Source organism: Gymnoscopelus braueri (assembly GCF_963280865.1).
Source record: "Gymnoscopelus braueri genome assembly, chromosome: 16".
In the NCBI taxonomy this organism is placed as follows: domain Eukaryota; kingdom Metazoa; phylum Chordata; class Actinopteri; order Myctophiformes; family Myctophidae; genus Gymnoscopelus; species Gymnoscopelus braueri.
Window position 1 is genome coordinate 36,478,156 of NC_137616.1, and position 17,461 is coordinate 36,495,616.

General features: G+C 42.3%; 1 protein-coding gene across 2 annotated transcripts in view; it reads right to left on the reverse strand.

Moving 5' to 3' along the window:
• Positions 1-380: 380 nt before the first annotated feature.
• plcb4b (phospholipase C, beta 4b) overlaps positions 381-17,461 on the reverse strand; it is a 128,567-nt gene continuing 111,486 nt past the window's right edge. For both annotated transcript variants that reach the window (XM_080453641.1, XM_080453640.1), the window contains 13 exons: positions 17,367-17,461; positions 15,089-15,177; positions 14,653-14,803; positions 12,188-12,237; positions 11,277-11,342; positions 10,242-10,357; positions 9,999-10,074; positions 9,569-9,744; positions 9,050-9,151; positions 8,055-8,112; positions 7,733-7,819; positions 6,880-6,916; positions 381-4,034 (listed from right to left, as the gene is read on the reverse strand). The exon at positions 17,367-17,461 is cut by the window's right edge and continues 110 nt beyond it. In XM_080453641.1, coding sequence (XP_080309767.1) covers positions 3,958-4,034; positions 6,880-6,916; positions 7,733-7,819; positions 8,055-8,112; positions 9,050-9,151; positions 9,569-9,744; positions 9,999-10,074; positions 10,242-10,357; positions 11,277-11,342; positions 12,188-12,237; positions 14,653-14,803; positions 15,089-15,177; positions 17,367-17,461 — 1,180 coding nt within the window. In that variant the 3' untranslated portion in view covers positions 381-3,957. The remainder of the gene's footprint in view (positions 4,035-6,879; positions 6,917-7,732; positions 7,820-8,054; positions 8,113-9,049; positions 9,152-9,568; positions 9,745-9,998; positions 10,075-10,241; positions 10,358-11,276; positions 11,343-12,187; positions 12,238-14,652; positions 14,804-15,088; positions 15,178-17,366) is intronic.

Sequence of the window (17,461 nt, forward strand, 5' to 3'; positions counted from 1 at the left end):
ATGACCATAGAGATCATGTGTACCAATTTGCTGAAATTTGGATAAAATCTGAAGGAGTAATATAAAAAAAAATGTTTTACATAAATCGGCCTCCTGGTGGCGCTATAGAAGGCAAATGTGAAAGATGCAGGGCAAAAGTTTTTCCTTGGCCTCTAGGGATTGAGCATACAAAGTTTTACGTAGATCGGTGCAGTTATAGAAAAAAATTGGGGCGCGCACACACACACACACACACACACACACACACACACACACACACACACACACACACACACACACACACACACACACACACACACACACACACACACACACACACACACACACACACACACACACACACACACACACACAGAACTGAAACGAAGAATCCACACAGATCAGGCTTCATTTTCCACCTGGATATTTTATTGGTACACATACTATAAAACAGTATTAAAGGAGCTGGATAACAACATTTTTTTCTTTTCATTGCTAGAAGTTCCAACAATACGATATAAATACAAAAAAACACGCACAGAACGGTCCGCCGACAAGCTACAGTTAAAATAGAAAACAGAAAATAAAAGATAAGATAGAAAACGAGGAGACCGAATGAGCGACTGCAAAAATAATGTGCTTTCTTCAACAAACTAGAGAGCCAAAAGTTTACAGTTAGTCGCACAACAGAAAAAACATTCGACTAGTGCAAAAAAAAAGCCTCTAACAAACATAATATCGTCTTAAACTACACGCTATATCTAATATATAATATATGTATATATTATATGTATATTTATTTATATATACCTTTATATAAATAACCCCTTAATTCTGACATTTTATCCTTCATAAAATAATTTAAAACGTCCTAACAGACATCGAGTGGCACGTTTGAAAGCATAGGAGTTTTCAATAAAAGCACTTAAAAAAAACAGCAACAAAAAAACTTGTATCTCTGCACTAGATATGTGGTGAGAGCTTTATACTGTGGTGTGATACTGTCAGATCAGAACGGGGGGGGGGGGGGGGGAGAAATCATATACAGTAAAATGAAAAAAAAGTCAGAATAAAACTCAGTGGTTTTCATAAGCGTGATTCCCAGTGTCTGATGGGTCTAACAAGCCCTTGACCAAAGGGAGAACCATCAAACACATTAATGGTAAAAAAAAAGAAAGAAGGGTACATTAATCTACATACATTCCAGTATATACAATAGCATCTCTTCTACCCTTTTCATTTGTTACAGCAGAATAAAACAGCATCATAAACCTTTTTTAAAAAAGGAAACAAAAATACCTAGAGGTGCTTTCCCCTCCCTTCTAGCTTCCCGTGTTGTCTTATCGTATCGCATCGTCATTGTCCTGACGACGGTCTTGGTTGAGTGTCTATGCTGTGCACGTGAAAGCCTGACCACACACACACACACACACACACACAGGTGCATAACAACTACAGTGCCCAGAAATCCTAGCTGGGAGCAGTACCTTCAGCAATGCAATTCTTTCATTGCATTGACTTATTCTGACAGTGCCACCACGGCTAAAAGTTCATTTAGACTTTGTCTTGACCCTTTGACAAGATGGCAAAACGGAGTGACGCGTTTGTCGTGCAACTCTTGTGGAAAGGGTCGTCTGACACAAAGTATAAACGAGAGCTCCTCAAAAGAACATATCCCATGTCTGAAGGCTTATTGATACTTCAAATCAACAAACAACCCTTTCGCCATTTCTCGCTCTACAAAAAATGGAAAATTTTCGAAAGCTTGACGAACTGAGCGTCGTGGTGGCTTCCAAATAAGGAGGAGCCCAGCAGACCAAGTATGGCCACTGACGTCTACCTGCTTTCACCGTCACCCGGGCTGGGACTTCACAGAGGGACCAAAACCCTGTCTTTAATCCCCCGCTGGGATGGCTTGGTGTGTGATAGCCATGTGTTTAAGCTTTTGTGTTATAAGCCTGGTGTTATTCTGCATAATCTCCCCCAGACAGCAAAGCAGGTCGGCCCCCGAACAGGGAAATTATGAGGATTACAAAGCCTTGGCATTGGCTGGAGGCGAGAAGGAACTGAGGGAGCACTTGACCTCAACGACGCCTTAACCGCCGGGAAACAACCCTGGCGAGATGACCTCTGCCGGGATAAAAGTACCTTTGCTGAAAGAGTCTGTAAATGAAAGACATTCCACCATAACGTAAGGACTGGCCAGTTCATTTGGTGCGATGGAAGGACGTGCAGCAGGGGGCCAGTATTGAGAATAGGACGACAACAATAGGGTCAAATCTCACCAGTATTCGTAACAATCACCCCCAACATCCATCCATTAGGGCAGGGGTCTTCAACGTTTTTCAGGCCCAGGATGAAGCAGGGACCCCCCCCACTACATATCGGATTCACGTTAAATGTGTTTTTAGACGTTTAGCGACTTAGACCCTCAATACTTTGTAAACTTGACCTTTGGCTCGGTACTTGGTCTGTCTTTTCTTTCCCCTGTACACCTAACCTCTTTGCTGAAAATAGCCGATCTATAAGCTCAGCTTGCAGATCTGCTATTGTCGGCTAATGTTCCCCCCCAGAATAGGGATGCGAGGGTTCAGATTTGCCCCCCCCCCCAGCCCCCCATGCAGTATCTCTGAGGAGTGAGGACCCCCTAGGTGTACCAGACCCCCTGTTGAAGATCCCTGCATTAGGGTAACACCGACGGACGATGACAGCAGACGAGTTGCTGTACCAATGACGATGTGACTTTTCCTTTGACAATGTCCTTCACAACCACTTTGCACAGGGGACCTGTTACACTCATTCACCTTTTCAGATCACGAAATTGAAGGCCAATTCATACAGTAGTCGCTGCAACAACTATATTATTGCCTATTTGGCATCACCCAATAATATTAAGCCACCAGAGTGGCGCACACACACACCATAGCACACATGCTGTAACGGTGCATGGTACTTGCACGCTTTGCATCTCTATGTTATATACAGTATATATATAAAAAATAATAATAGTGCATCCCCCTTGTGCGCTGCCTGTCATCGGCCATCAGTCATGTTTGATTGGTCAATGTGACCGTACCATCCATCCACCTGTCCGTCCGTCCGTCCGGCCATGCTCCCTTCATTGTCTTCCTTCAATACATTGTTTTGTGAAATCAAACAGGTTGCAGTGCTACGACTAGATGATGTGGGGGCTCGTCCGCTCCTTCGTACAGTGATTTATATATTTCACATATGTATGTATATACATACACATACATATACATATACATATACATATACATATACATATACATATACATATACATATACATATACATATACATATATACATATACTTCTTTTTACATTCTTGTTGAAGTACATAAAACCTACAGTAATGCACTGCTACATTTTTCCACACTGTTTATGTTGGCCTACCACATATAAAGTGCTCAGGACAGGACTGCTGTGTAGCGTACAGTCTACAGTATTTCACAGTCTTTTTTTGTTTTCTTTCCTCTTTTGTGCTGACGTGAAATCAGATCATAGATACCACCCCTCCCCTTACACACACACACACAAACACACACAAACACACACACACACACACACACTGTGTGTGAAGCGCTTGCAGTTAATCTGCTGCCGATTGAAAGAAGGTCGATCAAAAACATGACAGGATATTGATTACATCTGACAGGGATGTGTGTGTGTGTGTGTGTGTGTGTGTGTGTGTGTGTGTGTGTGTGTGTGTGTGCGTGTCCGATGTGGGGCTCTTTACAAAGAGTAGGCGTGTTCTCAGAAAGGGCACGGGGGGGGGGGGCTGTGCATGCGCGTGCGTATGTGTGTGTGTGTGTGTACAGTGTGTGTTTAAATACAGGGTACCACGATAAATGCAGACATTCAATATAGGTACTGTAGGTAGGGAGTAAGTCCTGGGAGAAAGAGGTGGTGGAGTGAGGGTGTGTGTGTCAGTGTGTGTGTGCAGGTCCCTCGATGTCAGTCGCTCAAACCACTGAGGCAGGTCTGCGATCCATCTCCTGCTCCAACTTCACCATCTGCTGCATGTCCTTGGCCTGGGAAGAAACACAACGCACAGGGTTACACACACACACACACACACACACACACACACACACACACACACACACACACACACACACACACACACACACACACACACACACACACACACACACACACACACACACACACACACACACACACACACACAGAGAGAAAAGAGCCGACGTTGTATAAAGCACTGGGGGACCCCGGTCAACAGAGCAGACAGGGCTTAAGTCGTTAAAATGATTTGAAATAAAGCAAAATAAAATAACCTATTTGTATTTCTATTTAATTTAACTTGGTGCACACTCAGGAGTTTACAGTGTGGAGGCACAGCAGTGCCTCGGCAGCTTGAAGTGGCACGTGGCTGTCCCTCTCTGAGGACACACAGGACACATGGTAGTGACCGCTGTAGAAGGTTGTGATATCGTCGCTGTTGGGGCAATAAACCTCTTACCTCCATATTCTAAACTATTCTTTCGTAAATTAACCCATTCAGTCCGGGAACGCATCTCTGTCATTTTGAGATTTCTTTGGGCTATTAAAAAATAGCAGATATACAAGCTCATAGCTCATCTGCTCTTTTTGAAAAATCGTGAAAATTTGTGAAAATCTTTGAATATATATATATTTTTAAGCGAACATTTGTAATTCAAGTCTTTGCTTCTCGGGGGCCCCTGGAACAAAATATTTTACAAATGTTCGGTTAAAAAAAAGTAGTAATGCTTAGTAATGACTTCTGAGTCACAGAGATAAATGACTCCAGCTTTGCCTGACACCCCCAGGAGCTGCCGGACAAAAACCTTATTTTTTTCCCTCTTTTTTTTCTTTTTAAACACAAAGGGAATATGAATCATGTTTTCTTTTTTTCTTTCTCTCTTTTTTCCTTTTTTTTCATCAAAAGACAGCCTGGCACTGTGTCAGTTTCTATTCCATTCTATTCCTCTGCTTTACGCATCATGTGATTCACTCCAGGAATCCCTGAGAATGGTTAAGTCACGACACCGTCAGGGAGGGAAACACAGGAATGTGAAACACATCGGATATGGAAATGGTTTAACCCATTAAGACCGGGAACGCAATATGTGGAACCACTTCAACCACTATTTCATGTTCGGTTAAAAAATATACATATGCAAAGATTTACAAAAATGTTCACGATTCTTTTTAAATAGCAGATCTACAAGCTCATAGCGCGGCACTCAGTGCCGCGCTATGAGCTTGTATATCTGCTATTTTTGAGTAGCCAAAGAAGTCTAAAATGACACAGACGCGTTCCCGGTCTTAAGGGTCAATACCCTTACTTTCTCATACTATACAGCGTCACACAAAAGCATCAAAAGTAGCAGATCGAAACGCGGTTCGAAACCAAGAGCCCAGCTTCCCGCTTTGAAATTTATATAGGAAGTGACAGTTCATATGAATGGCCTGTAGTTTCGCTGTTTTACCCCTGCCGGTGTCAGAAAGAATTATTCTCAATGCAAGTGGGTGGGTTTTTGACGAACTTTAGACTTGAATTTTATGACCTTAATAAACATTGTCATAAATACTATATGCTTCCAGTCGCTAGTTTAAAGTCTTCTTTCAATCATCATGATATTTATTATCCCATTTATTTTAAAATTGATGATAAAGTAGGGTCTGCTCTAGGAGGGGCGGGATGATTTGATTGACAAGCTACACAACCAATAGCATTCATTCCCCGTCCAAAAGTACATCTCTTTTATACAGTCTATATAACGCGCCGTGTTTCGAGCGTGTGGATCTGCTACCTTTGATACTTTTGAATTTGAATCCTGAAAAAGTACCAGCTTTGGACATGAGAGGTTTCCACCCGACAGAGACGCTATACAATGAAAGCAGAGGACGGTGAGGGCAGGCTGAGGGTTCCGTACGCCAAGGCCAGGATTTCTGTTTGTCTCTTTCTGCTTAGTAATGACTTCTGAGTCACCGAGATAAATGACTCCAGCTTTGCCTGACACCCCCAGGATCTGCCGGACAAAAACCTTCTTTTTTTTTTTTAAACACAAAGGGAATATGAATCATCTTTTCTTTCTTTCTTTCTCTCTTTTTTCAGTTTTTTTCATCAAAAGACAGCCTGGCACTGTATCAGTTTCTATTCCATTCTTCCCCTGCTTTACGCATCATGTGATTCACTCCAGGAATCCCTGAGAATGGTTAAGTCACGACACCGTCAGGGAGGGAAACACAGGAATGTGAAACACATCGGATATGGAAATGGTTTAACCCATTAAGACCGGGAACGCAATATGTGGAACCACTTCAACCATTATTTCATACTTTTGGCTATTCAAAAATAGCAGATATACAAGCTCATAGCGCGGCACCGAGTGCCGCACTATGAGCTTGTAGATCTGCTATTTTTGAACATTTTTGAAAATTTGTGCAAATCTTTGAATATATATACATTTTTTAGCAAATCTTTGCTTCTGGGGGTGGTGGGGGGGGGGGTGTCCCTGGAACAAAATATTTTGAGATGGGGGTCCGCGGCCAAATACATATAATTTTTATAATATAAAAAAAAGAAAAAAATAGCAGATCTACAAGCTCATAGCACGGCACTCTGTGCCGTGCTATGAGCTTGTATATCTGCTATTTTTGAATAGCCAAAGTATAACATAATGGTTAAACATCTAAAATGACAGATGCATTCCCGGTCTTAATGGGTTAAAATAGGAAAAAGAAAACACAACAAAGGAATGACCAAGGAAAAAGAAGGGAGCAGATGAAGGCGGGTCATGGAATGTTTGAGATAAGGACAAAATAGCTGGAAACAGAGTAGGGGGCTAAAGAAGGGAGATGGGTAGAGTTGAGTGAGATGAAGATGCCTACCTTGAACCTGTTTGTTTGCATGGTGTGTTTTCAATATCTGTGCCAAAAAGAAGCAAATCAAATTAACCACTTTGACCCTGGCATGAGCATTACAAATTATGTTTTTTTTTTTTTTTTAATAGCCGTTCTACAAGCCCACAATGCGTCGCACCGCGATGCAGTGTGAACTTGTAGATCGGCTATTTTTGAAATAATTTAGAAAAGTGGTTAAGTGGTTAAAAAAGATGAATGAATATATGCATACATGAATGTGCAGACAAATGCACGCATGGAACCATGGCAACATAAAATACAATAATGAAGACCGGAGGTGTTAGTATGTGGGGTGAACTCTTTTATGTTTTTAGCAGTGTTATATAAATGTTAGATATACTGTATGTAAACGCTTGTTTACATGCATATAAATGTTAAGTCCACGCAGGCCTGGAAGTATGTAATTTTAGGGGCGCGGCCACTTGACCTTTGGTGTTCTTGAGGGCACAAAGGCCAAATGCCAGGGCAGGAAGGCCATCAAATAAAACAATGATTTCAAGTCCACAGAAGTAATACATTTAATTACATTTTTAAATGTTTCAATACACAGTATAACTGTGAAATAAATAAACAGTATACAACTGTGAAATAAATAAACAAAAAAAGCTGTTTATTTAACAAAATAATGTATTGGTATTCAAAAATGACCAATATTTGTAGAAACTACAGAGTCAAAACATGTTCAGCCCTGGACTAATAAGTCACTGGACTCATTTGAAGATGGGGTGTGTGTGTGTGTGTGTGTGTGTGTGTGTGTGTGTGTGTGTGTGTGTGTGTGTGTGTGTGTGTGTGTGTGTGTGTGTGTGTGTGTGTCTCGCACCTGCTCGTTGAACTTGTCCAGTTTGTCCAACTGTTCTCTCTGGTTCTTCTCCAGTTGTTCCATTTCCTTCTGGTGCTTCATGGCGAGCTGGGGAAAGAAACAACAGCATCACCAGAGAAATCAGGCTTTAGACCCATGTTAAATTTGACTCGAATTTAAAGATCTTATTGATGTTCTGGTATCAGATTTTTACGCCGTGGCATAGCTGTCTATGAGAGGCGTCTCTGAGTGTACGACCAATCTCTTCCTTTACATCTGTGAACTAGAGGGATAAGTTGGGCAACACAGTACATGAGGTGAAAAACAAAGAGAAGGGACCAACCCTTTTCCTCTCGTCCAGGAACTTCTTTGTGTTGCTGCTGTTGAGTTCTCGCACTCTCCTGAAATGTAAAGACAGAAGTCACAAGGTCAAACATTTAACCACTTTCAGTGCAGCATCACTATTTTGGGCATGTCCTTATAGGCAATTAATGTTATTTTAGCTTTAAACAAATAGGGCTTAAGTGGCTAAATTTGTGGTTAACTAAATACTTAATTATACGTTGGAAGCCTGCTGGTATAATGTGTATACTCTATCTGCGTGTGTGCTAGTAATGGTTACTATAGTACTGTGTGTGGTGGTGATACTGTATGTATTACTGTATTACGTATGCAAACATGAGATGCTGGACTAGATGAGAAACAAAGTAAAAAAAAAAAAAAAAAAAAAGAGGTTGAATCTAAACACTTTATCTTATCTCAATAAACTTTTCTTTAAAGGAGAATACCGGACAAATTAAGTGTTGTCTTTGATGTCTCGTTACTCACCTACCGACGTGAAAAGTGGCGTTCTTTTTTTCCATAGATTCCCCCTCCGTTGTCATAATGGGAGCGCGTGGGTTAGGGAGATTCGTCTATTATAACGATTCAAAGTTGTTTTTTTCTCTACTGCTAGTCATTGTGGAGTCTCATGATAGTCAAACATGCGCTGAAAATTCCTGCGAGGCCACCGTTAATGGCAAACGATTTAACACTGGATGCTTGGTTCTTTCCAGAACCTGGCAACTCGTGTTGCCAGGTTCTGGAAACAAGCAATAATAGACGAATCTCCCTAACCCACGCGCTCCCATTATGACAACGGAGGGGGTTTAAAAAATTACGACAGGGGAATCTATGGAAAAAAAGAACGCCACTTTTCACGTCGGTAGGTGAGTAACGAGACATCAAAGACAACACTTAATTTGTCCGGTATTCTCCTTTAATTTGGATATGTTTGATATGGAATGTGTGGATTTTGTGAGAAGCGTGCGTGCGTGCGTGCGTGCGTGCGTGTCCCACCTCTCTCTCTCAGCCTTGTTTTTAATGCTCTTGTCCTGGCTGATGGCTTTGCTGTTCTCCATGGACGACTTGGCCTGGTTGGCACGCATCTCTTTGCTCTGCCTGTGAGGAAGGAACAGACAGGGAGATGTTTTGACCCTACAGTCTTGAACACTTATAGTCCCATTTACAAATTGTCTGTCATGGCCAAGGTTCTGGAATCCCTTACGAGTGAACAACTGAATGAGGTCTTATTGATTAACAAAATCAGATTTTTTTTCTTAGGAGAAAACTGCACAAATACATGGCCGTAAAAGTATTAAAATATTTTATTGAATGTTTCCCATTCCCAAACGGATTTTGTGATAACCACACATTATTGCAAAAAGATTACATTTACAAATCTTGAAAAACACCTCAAATAGCATATCTACAAGCTCACAAGGCACCTTGTGCCTTGTGAGCTTGTAGATATGTGTGTGTTTTGTAGATCGACTATTTTCGCCATGAATATGCTACGAATCGCTATTTTCTTCTCACCGATCGTGGATGAGTTTGAGCTGTACGGTCTGTTGCTCCTGGACGGAGGTCAGTAATTTTCGGAGGTGTTCACACTGCTGGCTGACATGTGCGTCTTTCATCTCCTGCTCCTCATTGCTGTGACCACTGATCAGCTCTGACCACTCCTTAGTGTGCTGCGCTGTGATGTCCTTCACCTGCACACACAAATATACAAGTAAACTTCCCTTCCCTTCCCTGTACACACACACACACACACACACACACACACACACACACACACACACACACACACACACACACACACACACACACACACACACACACACACACACACACACACACACACACACACACACACACACACACACACACACACGCGCAGCCATTGATCCCAATTAGCGGAGCTACAGGCTCTCTCTGCATTAAGAAGAAGATGGATCAGACGCACCTTAGCTTTGTGGTCTGTGGATAACGTCTGGATTTTATCTTCAGTCTCCTTCTTTATCTCCTGGCAGTTGTTCTCCCTGCAGGGACACCAGATACCAGACACAATGAGCCTGGGACCAGAGTCAAGTCCAGTCACATTCAGTACTTCTGAAGGGCCTACAACAAACCACTTCATATAACAGATGGTCATTGTTTCCATAGACTCGGTGTACGGTTATTAAAAGTTCACGCTTCTCCCATTCACCCTCGTTTCTTGATGGCCTTCTCTAGGAGTTTCTCCTGCGCCATCTTCTCCTTGTCGTGCTGAGACACCATCTTGTCCACCTGCGAGCAGTGGGATTTCTGCATGGCATTCTGATCCTGGCGAGGAGGAGACATACATAAAGACACGTCAAAACAAAGCATGATAACAGTTAGATCACTACAAGATCTACAAATCGGACATTTTGCGTTCAGACAATAGATGAGTCTGGATTTGACCAGATGTCTTATGCAGCAGGCTATTAACCACTTAAATTCCAGCACCGGTATTGTGGGGAAAGCTTTCGCTGCAAATAGCCGATCGATAAGCTCACAAAAGCTTTCCCCACAATTAACAGAAAAGACACTAGTATTGAACCCTGAGGGACTCCGGTTACCCATATTGGGTTTAAGTGGTTAAGAGTTAGCTAGAATAGCTAAAGCCCCTCACCATGCAAACCCACTGTCAAATCTGTGTAACATCCACCCTGGTCTGCATGGTCTGAGATAAGACACATTAAAAAGTCAAATTTCATGCTAGAAAGTGAAATTCAACAATGAATAATAAGTCAGTGCCTCCGCTCCTTTAGGGGTACTTTTTGTCATTGTACATTTGAACATTAAGTGAAATTTGTCCTTTGCATTTACCCATCCTAATTATTAGGAGCAGTGGGCGCTTATATAATAATTATTAATTGGGCACCCAGGGAGCAGTTAAGGAGGTTAAGTATCTTGCTCAGAGACACTTCCGACACATCGACTGGGCGGACCGGGGGGTGAAGCAGGGACGTTGGGATTCCCAGATGGCCTCTCTACCCATTCAGCTATGGCCGCCCCCAGCCGTGTGTGTGAGTGTGTGTGTGTGTGTGGGGTTGTGTGTGTATAAGATCAAAGGTAGCTCCTCCCTTCTCTGTCGGTCTCCATCCCTCTCTTTGTGTCCTAATCTGTCTCTCCCTCGCTCTTTGTCTCCCGAGGTCTTTGTCCGGCGTAATTGATCTTTCGTATGGCTTAACAGATCTGTTGTGTAGCGACCACCCACCTTTGAATGTTTCTTCTTCAAAGTGTTCAGCTCTTTCTGCTGCTTCTTAATCAGTTTAAGGTACGTCTGCAGGGAGAAAGACAATTAGATTACAAACGCTTTGTAACGGACAGATTCACCACTGGTGCAGGCTTGAACATCGACCAGAGACACACAAATGAAGGCCTTCTGTGTGCATCATATGTTTTTACATGAAGTGTCCGGTCGATGCCATTCCAAATGCCCAGCACGGCTCAAGTGGTTGACATTATTATGTTTAGTAGTAAGGAGAGAAAGTGAGGATGAATTATCATTGGTAGGCAAGAATATGGTAGGACTTTATATTGGCTTTAACACGCTCACAGGGTTTGGACCGGACCCTGGTATCTCTTGGGAACACATCTGTGTAAACCACTTTATCCATATTTTATACTTTGGCTATTGAAAAATAGCAGATATACAAGCTCATAGGAACGCGCTTGTAGATCTGCTATTTTTGAAAAATCTTGAAAATGTGTGAAAATCTTTGAATCTATATTTTTTTAAGCGAACATTTGTAATTCAAATCTTTGCGTCTGGGGGTCCCTGGAACAAAAATATTTTACACATGTTCGCTTTAAAATATATATATTCAAAGATTTGCACAAATATTCACGATTTTTCAAAAATAGCAGATCTACAAGCGCGTACGAGCTTGTAGATCTGCTATTTTTGAATATCCAAAGCATAAAATAATGGTTGTAGCTAAAATCTAAAATGACACAGATGAGTTCCCGGATTGAATGGGTTAAAGTATAATGTCTAGGTTTAGTTTTTTGGTTACATAGACATGAAACACCATGAAACAATACTTCATAAGGGATAAAAGACAAATATTAAGCTGCTTTAAAGTAGATAAGAGATAAAAGAGGGTCAGCAGTCAAAATACCAACCTTCATTTGTTTCATGTCATCGATGCTGACATTAGGCACAAGTGCATTATCTGGAACAGATAAGATAACATGTATGTGATTAGTATGTGAACAAAATAAGTGTAGATACAGTAAGAGTGCTGGAGAGTATACACTACATATGTTCACATAAAGACAATTGTCTTTTGCGTGTTTATTACTAAACTGCATCTACTGTAGATATATGTTTATATCGTCTCTGTCGGGTGGAAACCTCACATGTCCAAAACTGTTACTTTTCAGGATTTAGATAAAAAAATAGCAAAAGTAGCAGATCTACAAGCTTAAAATGCGGCGTGAACTACATCTGCTACTTTTTGATGCTTTTGTGTGACACCGTAGTATGATCAAGTAGTAGGGCATTAACTCATTCACTGCCTGAATTATTGCTGGCCGCGTTTGCCCACTGCCAGAGATTTTTCATTGAAAAAAAAAAAAGTACTCAGGAACCGAGATACAGAATTTTACAGAGTTTTAAGTTAACAAGGAAGTGGATGGGAGTCTAGATCTTCGAAAAATCATATCTCCTTGGTCTTTGGGTCAAATTTTTAAATTGTTAACTCTATAACTGCCAAAGACGTTTATAAACGTCTTTGGGCCTTCAGCTATTGCCTGCCAAAGACGTTAAAAAACGTCTTTGAAAAAAAAAAAAAAACTTTTTTCAAAAAAAAAAAATTTCTAAAAAGATTCTCTAATTATATAAGATTGACACCTTTTCGATATTCCAAACGAATAAGGAGATAACAATTCCCAAAGATTTGCTGCTCCATCCACTTCAATGTTAAAATTGAAACGGACAAACAATTCACAATGTTTTTTGGTTTGAAACTACTGGTTTTGAGCTATTTTCAAACATCAAACAACACATGACAACAAGGTCAAATTGACCTCGTTGACATTTGTGAAACCACACCTGAATCTCATCTGTGATTAGAAATTATCTGGGATCAATCATACTGGAGAAAAATATTCTGTGGCTATGCGAAAAGGTACCAAAATCGGTCAACAGACTTTTTGAAAAAACTCTGGCAGGGTAAGAGTTAAAAAAAAATAAAAAAAAGAAATAATTTAAATTACGTTTTTTACGTTCTTGGCAGAATTGGTAATTGGAAATAATTACGTTTTTTACGTTCTTGGCAGGGAATGAGTTAATTTACGGACAATCACAAAAAGTTTAAATATGGAGATAAGAGGTTTTTGCCCGACAGTAACGATATGATATAATAATGAATGTGCTTTACATGAAACGAAGAACAAAATAAAATCAAACAACAGAGCAAAATACATGCCGACGTGTGCAACAAGTGCAGTGTGAATTAAAAACATTAACCACTTAAACCTTAGTAAACTTGACCGGCGGGGTTGGCTCTCTACTTAGTCAACTCTTTCCTCCCCTTTGCACCAAATCTCATTGCCGAAAATTGTCGATCTAACAGCTCACATCTTGTAGAACTTGTGAGCTTGTAGATCTGCAATTTTGTTTGCTTAAAGGATCCCAGCCTGAATAGAATTCTAAGGTTCAAGTGGTTGAGAGAATGAACGACAAACTTTCAACGTCTAAATTGTGGAAAGGCTCTGTGACAAAAGCAAGCGTTAACGAAAGATTAACAAACAAAACCAACAACACCTCCTCCTGTCCTTACACCCTCAATCGGGCAAGGAAAAAAACTCCCAAGAAAAAGCCCTTGATGGGGAAAAATGGAAAAAAAAAAAGATGAAGAAACCTTGGGAAGAATCTGAATTGTTGGGACCCCCTTCCAGGGCGGACAGGCGTGCAATAGGTGCCAAGTTGGCAGTATTGAAAAGCAAAAAAACAAAGAACAAAACTGTTAAAGTACTATCATCAGGCATAATGAGGGCATTAATATTAAATGCAGTAAGAAACAAAATGTAAGTAAGAATCAAACAATAAAGTTAGTATGGAAAGGCCTTTTGATACGAGAATGTTTTAAGAAGTGCCCATGTCTGTGTGGTGTTTTACCTCTAAACGCCAGGGATGCACAAACCTATTCAGCAATAGGGTAACGTCCTGACGTCACTGACGACACTGCCGCTAGAGGGTCACAGATTATTTTCCCCATAGAAATTCCCAACGATTTTTTATTTTATTTTAGATAAATTAGTACTTTTCCACCACCAGTTGATGCTTCATATCCATAGGAGTAAAATCGCTGGGGTGATTTGTTTCTTTTTGGAACTATGGGGTATTTCTATTGGGAAAGTTATCCGTGAGACCGTGACCCATAGGAATAGCGCCCTCTAGTGGCAGTGATGTCACACTTCGGTGCTCTATGGCCCAGAAATACTGATCCATACTTGTCATGACCCAACCCAATGTGCTACTTATTTATAATAACCCACAGTTTGTGCACCACTGCTGTACGCCAACTAGACGCCCATGTGGTTGTGGTCATATATGTCTGCTGTGTGTATGTTTGTGTGTGTACCTTTCTTGGTCTCTCCTGTATTGTTCTGTGTGTTGCTGGAGGTTTGGGCCAGGTCAGAACTGGACTGTGGAGTCACGTTGGCCTTCACGGTGTCGCCTCTCTTTTTCTTGTCGTTCTTGGAGCTGCCGCTGGGAACGTCCGCTATGTCGTTCTGCACACACACACACACACACACACACACACACACACACACACACACACACACACACACACACACACACACACACACACACACACACACACACACACACACACACACACACACACACACACACACACACACACACACACACACACACACACACACACACACACACACACAGGTGAGGACATTGTGGATTTAATTTGGTCTGGGTCTTTGTTTATTTAAGTGCGTGTGCGTGTGTGTGTGTGTGTGTGTGTGTGTGTGTGTGTGTGTGTGTGCATGTGCACGTACTGTGTCAATCCCCAGTGCCTTCATCTGGTCTGCTCTCTTCTCTGCGATGGTCAGAAACTTCTTGGGGTCTGACAAGGCGTCCACGATAGCTGGAAAACACATCATGATTCATTAGTGAGATACACACAACACAAACACACACGCACAGCAAGATACACAGAACGTCACCTGTTAGCGGTTCAATATTCAAGGTATTTCTTTTGGGGGGGGGGGACCACTATACACAAATGCCCTGTAGGTGGCGCCGCCATTGCTGCGGTGTCAGTCAGCTGCTGCTGCGGTTCTGTCCGTCTGTTGACGTTAGCAGAGCAGCCAACCTAACGTAGGTGGTTCATCCTGATTTTCTGTACATCTTTGTAAAGATGTAAAGCTGACTGACTCGGTAGCAACAGCTGATTGAGTCTGACACTGCAGCAATGGTTGCCTACAGGGCAGTGCTCCGTGGATTCGTGTATATATAAACTTGGCTTAGAACAAGTTTTTTTTTATTGATGACAATAAAAGTATTCTATTCTATTCTAGATGCCCTTGAGCAAGACGTATGATTAGTCTTTAATAGTTCTTGCATGGAAAACAACACATGAACGTTTCTTCTTTATTGGCAGTGGTGGTTAAGTAGGACCAGAGACGAGGGCGTGGCTGCACGACACTGAGTTGGACAACGACACACGAAAAAATAGGCTGTAGATTTTATTTAAAAGTACTAGTGGTGTACAGTGTTTTTCACACATCTTACAACACTAGAATGTTGAAACTGTCTATGCCAGCTCTATATGGAGAGTCACATAGACATTCAGAGTGCATGCACATTCGGAGACGGGCTGATTGCTTATTGGCTCCTGGTGTTGCTGCTTGCAACGTGGTCCAGAACCATGGTACGGCTGCTTAAAGCATTCTAGAGAACCGCTCCTCTGAATGAATGACCTCTTACTCAATACTGGGTTCCCCTGGGAACATACAGAGACTTCATGAATTTGTAGATAATATCTCTTCTTTAACACGCATTTCTCCTCAAGCTGTGAGTGCAAGCCTCTGTGTAGGGCTGTGTTGAAGAACAAAGCTAATAGTCGGTGGAGTTAATGGATACGTGGACCCCTTGTGCTGCTGCCCCTTGGCTCTGTTTAACGACAAGTCCAAATGTGTCGTTCAGTTCAGTCCTCCAATGCTGCCTGTCACTGCAGTGCTGTAGCCATTATCATTTTCTCCGTGCCATTACTCTGAACGCTTCAAACCAACTGGAGGCAGAACACCCAGAGGGGGGGGGGGGGGGGGGGGAGAGAGAGAGAGAGAGAGAGAGAGAGAGAGAGAGAGAGAGAGAGAGAGAGAGAGAGAGAGAGAGAGAGAAAGAGAGAGAGAGAGAGAGAAATACAGACAGACAGACAGACAGACTGACCTGAGATCTACCTCTCCCATCCCCATCCACCCCTCCTCTCCTGCCCTCCCCTCTTCTCTTGAGGGAAGGTTACATCAACCAATTCAACCTCCTTCATGAATAAGCTGAATACAGTGACACATTCTCTGTCTGTCTGGGGGTGGGGGCAGCTGGGAATGCACCATGGCAACTTATGTGAATAAAACACAACTACAAACACACACACACACACACACACACACACACACACACACACACACACACACACACACACACACACACACACACACACACACACACACACACACACACACACACACACACACACACACACACACACACACACACACACACACACACACACACACACACACACACACATTCATGTGAGCGTACACCTGTGTATCTGCGTCCATGTTTGAGATAAAATACAATACTGCATCAGCCCTCCCATACCTAGCGTGTGTGTGTGTGTGTGTGTGTGTGTGTGTGTGTGTGTGTGTGTGTGTGTGTGTGTGTGTGTGTGTGTGTGTGTGTGTGTGTGTGTGTACGCCCGCCTGTTCACAGGAGCATTCATGCGCATCTCTGCATGTGCATGCGTGCTTCTCCATGCAGGCCCTCGCTTCTCCTCCTCCATTCATCCCTCTATCTTTCTCTCTCTCCCTCCTCCCCATCATCCCTCTCTCCCGCCATCCTCTCCAATCCCTCTCTCGCTCTCTCTCTCTCTCTCTCTCCTCTGAAGCCATCTGGTGCGTATGTCTTGAGGATGATCTGACAGAAGATGGGGGAGCAGTCACAGAGGCCTGTTCCTTTTTTTTTCTCTATCTCTCCTTTCCTATACCAGCCTCCCTCCACTCCCCCCCTCTCTCTCGCTTCCTCCCTCCATTCCTCTCCCTCTCTGCTCACCTCCGAAGCCGTCTGGCACGTATGTCTTGAGGATGATCTGACAGAAGACGGTGGGCAGCGACAGAGGCTTGTTCCCCTCGTTCCTCAGCGAGATG